Raw genomic sequence first — 6,693 nt, 5'->3', positions numbered from 1 at the left:
ATATATCTATTTATATTAATTTTATAAAAGGAATTTTTTTAGTTTACCTTCTATATCTATAATAATTCTAGTCACTTTCTTTCACTTATATCTCTTATTAACTAGTTGGGATAAAATTCTAAAATCATAGGTAATGTTGACTTAATTTTATAGGAAGAGAAATAAGTTTTTTTTCCTAAAATCCAAAATAAAGGTGCCATAATTATTTTGTATATAGTAAAATTTGGTAAGATATAAGAATTGAGGTGATCAGGGCTCCACTATTATCAATTATAAGGTGAAATAATATAAAGGCAAGTAAATATAATATAATATATAATTCAAGAGATTATCAATTATGTAAATTAGGTAGTGAATGTTCTTTTAATTTAATAAGACATCTAATTTCTAAAAATACAACAATCTTGAATATTTAGTTTGTGGATTTTTTTTAGCAAAACAATAGTTATACCTAATTGAAAGTGTTAATGAAAAAACATTGGTGTAGTAGTATAAGACACCGTTAAATCCAAAATACACTAAAATAGTAGTTATACCTCATTCAAAGTTTCAATATCAATGATGATTCGAGTTTTAGGAACAATATTTGTTAAGAGAAATAATCACACATCTAAAAAAAGATTTATTCTTTACTCAAATGTGTGAGAATATCCCAATTAGTACAAAAAAAATTGAAACTCATTTATGAACAAAACATTGATTAGTATAAGCTTCTATTAAATCCTTAAATACACACCAAAAAATATCAAATGTCTAATTCTATTCGGTGACGTTTATTCGGATTTACAATAACACTATTAAAATAAGTGTTCAGTATAGAATAATATACGCAAAAAAATAATCACTCAAACTCAATTACCCATTGGGAGGAAAAAGCCACCAACACCAACTCTTAATTAATTATCAATTACCCACATATTTTAATCAATTTTCCAACAACAACAAAAAATAATCAATTATCACTTTCATCAACTTTTGGTCAACCTCAACAATCTCCTCTTTCTTTTTCACTACAAAAACCAAACCCTCCCACTCCAAAATGGTAACTATCACATTCTTCACTCTCTCTCTCTCTCTCTCTCTCTCTCACCAACCATGTCTTCTTCTTCTTCCCTCTCTCTCTCCCAATCTCTCCTCACCAAACCCACTTCCCACCGATCTCCCTCTCTCTCCCCCACCCATCTCTCCCTCCCAACTCACCACCTCACCACCACCCGCCGCCGCATCACCACCCTCCACCACCGCCGCATCACTCCCATCAGAGCCTCCGCCGCCGTTGAGACCCTTAACAAACCCACCGCGGATTTGTCCCTTGTGGAGAAATCGGTGAACACGATCCGTTTTCTTGCGGTGGATGCTGTTGAAAAAGCGAACTCGGGTCACCCGGGTTTACCAATGGGGTGTGCACCAATGGGTCATGTTCTATATGATGAAGTGATGAGGTATAATCCAAAGAACCCTTATTGGTTTAACCGTGATCGTTTTGTTCTTTCTGCTGGACATGGATGTATGCTTCAGTATGCGTTACTTCACCTTGCTGGATATGATAGCGTTAAGGTTAGTTAGTTAGTTATTGTTTTATTGGATCTGTTATAAAGTTTTTTAATTTTTCAGTTTTAGATTGAAATTCTATCTGGGTTTTCATTGTTTTGTTGGAAAAATATGTTTTTTTGGTTAAATAGGACAATAATTATGTGGAAATTTGGTTTGAATAATCTGCATTTTTTTTTAGTTTTGGGTTTTTATATGTGAATCTAGAATTATTTGCAACAAGGTATTAGCAGTTTAGTACATCCTCTGATTCATGTAGAAAGAGGCTTGATTGTTGTTATTGGTTTGTTATAAGTTGTACTTAGAGTGTGTTCGGTTCAAATTATCAAATAATCTGATTATAAGATAATCTAAATGCTCAAAAGTGAAGCTTAAAAAAATATTTTATTTTCACCCAACAAGAGCTGTAAGATTATAATTATGTTTATTTGAACCTCTAACAGCTCTGTTTTGGTAAAATTAATCTCAAACGAGCACACCGTCCCAAATATTTTTTTGGGGTTCGGGTGATATATATGTTTTTCTTCCAATTGTATGTTGCTGTGTTTGTTTCCATGTTTATGGTTGTGTTTTGCATCCGTGGGGATTCTCTTACATACTCACTGTTGAACTTAAAACACACAAGGACCTTTTGTTTGATTTCTTTAAGGTTAGTTTTGGCTTTTATAATTTTGTGGTAACTTGTATTTGCTAAGGTGAGCTAGTTGTGTTTTGGGGGTTTAATTTTTAGGAAGAAGATTTAAAGCAATTCCGCCAATGGGAGAGCCGGACCCCAGGACACCCTGAGAACTTTGAGACGCCTGGGATTGAAGTCACAACAGGTTAGATATGTTCTGGGTTTATATGAATGTCATAAATGTTTTTTGAGGTTACTTTTGTTAAGTTTTTTCATATATTTTGGTTACTTATCTTTCTTATATTTGTTCAGGTCCTCTTGGTCAGGGTATTGCAAATGCTGTTGGTTTGGCTCTTGCGGAGAAGCACTTGGCTGCGAGATTTAACAAGCCTGACAACGAGATTGTTGATCATTACACGTAAAATAACTGAATCTTATGCACTTCACTAAATTATGTTCATAAAGCATTTTGCTAATGTGATATTTCTTTTTCAGGTATGCTATACTGGGTGATGGTTGCCAAATGGAGGGAATTGCAAATGAGGCGTGCTCACTTGCTGGCCATTGGGGACTGGGAAAGCTAATAGCATTTTATGATGACAATCACATTTCTATTGATGGTAACACGGAGATTGCGTTTACTGAGAATGTCGATAGTCGTTTTGAGGGACTAGGATGGCATGTTATTTGGGTAAAGAATGGAAATAATGGCTATGATGATATCCGTGCTGCCATTAAGGAAGCAAAAGCTGTCAAAGACAAACCAACATTGATCAAGGTAAGTTTAACATGGAAAATGTATACTAAGAGTTTCAGTGTGTACTTAGATTTCTGGCATGTAATTATAACAATCAGAATCTGATGCCTTTGGGACTGATATTTTAAGATTTTATTCTTTACTAGTCGATATGATTCTTTTCAAGTAATGCTATTATTACCTTGATTTCTTTTAATAAGAGACCATAGGTACTCCTTTAGAATCTGAAAGGTATAGATGTAAAAGTAAAGTGGTAAACTATGTGTACCATTTTTCTTTTGTGTTGTTGGTTAATTTTGTCTTACTTTATGCATTTCACAGGTCACAACAACCATTGGTTTTGGTTCTCCTAACAAGGCCAACTCATACAGTGTGCATGGAAGTGCACTGGGTGCCAAGGAAGTAGATGCCACTAGGAATAACCTTGGATGGCCATATGAGCCTTTCCACGTGCCCGAGGATGTCAAAAAGTATGGATAATATGATTAGAGATTTCTTTGTTTCCCGTCACACTGTTGAGATTTATGTGATATTGAGTTAGAGTTGTTTGTCTTTCCACAGGCATTGGAGTCGCCACATCCCTGAGGGTGCTGCACTTGAAGCTGAGTGGAATGCTAAGTTTGCAGAATATGAAAAGAAATACAAGGAGGAAGCTGCAGAGCTGAAGTCTCTTATCAGTGGTGAATTACCTGCTGGTTGGGAGAAAGCACTTCCGGTGAGTAAAATTCGTAACTTTCTAGGTTGGTCTTTATAGTTATGTGGAAGTGAGTAACTCTATATGGTTTGGATTATGTACTACCGTAACTTTGTCATGAATCTGATGCCTGAGAGTATCATGATTTGATAACCTGTTATTTAAATTTGATCACATCCTTCACTCAATGTTTGTATGGCAGTACAATCTTTAAAATGTTATTTTAATTTCACAATAACAAAACTGACTCCAAATAATTGTGCTTGGAATATTGATAAGTGACCTTTTCCCAATTTGATTTCAGACATACACTCCAGAGATCCCAGCCGATGCCACCAGAAATTTGTCTCAGCAAAACCTTAATGCCCTTGCTAAGGTTCTTCCAGGTCTGCTTGGAGGTAGTGCAGATCTTGCGTCTTCCAACATGACCTTGCTGAAAACGTCTGGAGACTTTCAAAAGAATACTCCAGCAGAGCGTAATATTAGATTTGGTGTTAGAGAACATGGAATGGGGGCAATCTGCAACGGCATTGCTCTTCACAGCCCGGGACTGATTCCTTATTGTGCAACTTTCTTTGTTTTCACTGACTACATGAGAGGTGCCATAAGACTTTCTGCCCTGTCTCAGGCTGGGGTTATTTATGTAATGACCCATGATTCAATAGGACTTGGAGAGGATGGGCCAACCCACCAGCCTATAGAGCACCTGGCAAGCTTCCGGGCAATGCCAAATATTTTGATGCTGCGTCCCGCTGATGGTAATGAAACTGCTGGAGCATACAAAGTTGCTGTGCTTAACAGGAAGAGACCCTCCATCCTTGCTCTCTCCCGGCAAAAGCTGCCCAACCTTCCCGGATCATCTATCGAAGGAGTTGAAAAGGGTGGGTACATCATTTCAGACAACTCAACAGGCAACAAGCCTGATGTCATTCTGATCGGAACCGGTTCTGAATTGGAAATTGCAGCCAAAGCTGCTGATGATCTACGAAAGGAAGGGAAGGCTGTTAGAGTTGTTTCCTTTGTTTCATGGGAACTTTTTGATGAGCAATCAGAATCCTACAAGGAGAGTGTTCTGCCTGCTGCTGTTTTGGCTAGAGTTAGCATTGAGGCCGGGACAACATTTGGGTGGGAGAAAATTGTTGGAAGCAAGGGAAGAGCGATAGGCATCGATCATTTTGGAGCTAGTGCTCCAGCAGGAAAAATATACAAAGAGTTTGGTATCACCAAAGAAGCTGTTATCGCTGCAGCAAAAGAGCTTATTTAGATGTGTTGGTTTCTGCTCATTTAGAAGTTCTGAATTTTCTTTTTCCGGGTTTTGGTTTGATATTTACACTGGAGTTGGAAACTGCATGTTATCTTTCAAAAGCATTCCTTTGCTTGAATAAGAAAAAAAGTGTTAAAAGTAATGAATTTTTCTGAACTTGTAATAACTTTCACAGTTGAGTTATATATTAACACATGTTTAATTTGGTGCTCATGATTAACACATGTTTAATTTGGTGCTCATGATCATCCATTTATCCCTTCCTTAGGTCTGCAAATGTATTTTCTTTGGCAGTAATAAAAATTAGAAGGAAATAACTAAGAGCAAACTCCAAAGTACAGTGTATAAATGAATTAAAGTATGACAGAGATTAAAATACCAGCTAAACAAGGATGGTTTATCTGTTCTATTTAGCCAAAGTGATTACACAAAATGATAAATGTCTTGCCATTCTTTTACAAAACTGTTTCTGCTGCACACATTGAGAGAAAGAGAAGATTAAGTTTTAATTCTATTAGGTGAGGTTGATTTTATTGATTGATACTTTATATTATTATATCATAAATCATGTTTATTGATAAAATATTGAATAATAAATCTTAATAATTTCGTCTATGATTTTTCTTAACATCAATCTTACTCTAGAAATTAGACAGCATCCTTTCAATACTTATTTAATAAATTAATAATGGGTAATTCCTAATTTAATTCCTATTAGGAATTGAGATGTTTATAAAATTTAGGTGCATCAATAACATAAAATCCCAATGCCTAGCAAGAATGATATACAAAAATTCTAAATTACTTTTCTTAATATTTCATTAAAAATGGGTTAGTTAATATCCACTAATAGTGATCTTGAAGTTTTTGGATGGGAACGAAGATCATCTCCAATACCAGAAATAAAAGTATTATTTTTATTTTTAATTTTAAGGGTAGAAGTGTTATTTCATTATAAATATTATAAAATTTAGGTGCATCAATAACATAAAATCCCAATGCCTAGCAAGAATGATATACAAAAATTCTAAATTACTTTTCTTAATATTTCATTAAAAATGGGTTAGTTAATATCCACTAATAGTGATCTTGAAGTTTTTGGATGGGAACGAAGATCATCTCCAATACCAGAGATGAAAGTATTATTTTTATTTTTAATTTTAAGGGTAGAAGTGTTATTTTATTATAAATAAAATGATATAAATGGATGGAGATTGTGCAACCAGCATGTGAGGAATGAGACAATGTATTAGTCAGTGTGTGGAGATGGTTTGTTAGTTCACCATGAGCTTAGTTGTTAACTCAAGCTATTTGCTAACTCAAGCTTCAAGGAAAAAGATAGCACTAACTATAAAAGTTTGTCTTAGGAACATATTAAGGAAATGTCCAACTTCACTATAGAAACACAATATAATGAACTAATGAACCTCATAAGACTACTAAAATAATTTAATATTTCTCATTAACATTTGGTTTGATTTTGACATCATTACCAAGAGATAATTTTTGTTCTACTTAATAATATATTCAGCAAAATATTTGTTTTTGCTATAGTTGAAATTGAGTTGGTACAACCAATCCATTTGATAAAAGGGTGCCCCACTTTGGGTTGGTGAGGTAGAAGTTGTGTCTTACACTCTTACTGTATGCCACTCCCACCAACCCATTTTCATCTCACCAACAAATTAGTCAAAACGATTTATGGGCACTATTATTATAGGCTTGTAGCCTTCTTAAGTATTATGGCATTGTTGTCATTTCTATTTCCCTTTTATTCTATTTTAGTGATTAGATGAAATACCAAGATAAAA

The 6,693-nt window shown here is 34.7% G+C and overlaps 1 protein-coding gene across 1 annotated transcript; it reads left to right on the top strand.

Annotated features, from left to right (window-relative positions):
- On the top strand, positions 1,028–5,095 carry LOC109362242 (transketolase, chloroplastic). The gene is made up of 7 exons (XM_019607892.1): positions 1,028–1,557; positions 2,282–2,372; positions 2,480–2,585; positions 2,663–2,945; positions 3,246–3,394; positions 3,486–3,639; positions 3,923–5,095. The coding sequence occupies exons 1-7, from the start codon at positions 1,096–1,098 to the stop codon at positions 4,880–4,882; spliced, it is 2,205 nt and encodes a 734-aa protein (XP_019463437.1). The 5' UTR covers positions 1,028–1,095; the 3' UTR covers positions 4,883–5,095.

The sequence above is a fragment of the Lupinus angustifolius genome, chromosome LG12 (assembly GCF_001865875.1).
Source record: "Lupinus angustifolius cultivar Tanjil chromosome LG12, LupAngTanjil_v1.0, whole genome shotgun sequence".
In the NCBI taxonomy this organism is placed as follows: Eukaryota; Viridiplantae; Streptophyta; class Magnoliopsida; order Fabales; family Fabaceae; genus Lupinus; species Lupinus angustifolius.
The sequence above is the reverse complement of the archived record's forward strand: the minus strand, read 5'-3'. Positions and strand labels throughout refer to the sequence as shown.

Excerpts from the sequence above, each read along its gene's own strand:
- LOC109362242 (XM_019607892.1), top strand. The coding sequence starts at position 1,096 with ATGTCTTCTTCTTCTTCCCTCTCTCTCTCCCAATCTCTCCTCACCAAA. Across the intron at positions 3,395-3,485 it reads GTGCCCGAGGATGTCAAAAA|GCATTGGAGTCGCCACATCC; the intron begins GTATGGATAATA and ends GTCTTTCCACAG. Across the intron at positions 3,640-3,922 it reads GTTGGGAGAAAGCACTTCCG|ACATACACTCCAGAGATCCC; the intron begins GTGAGTAAAATT and ends ATTTGATTTCAG.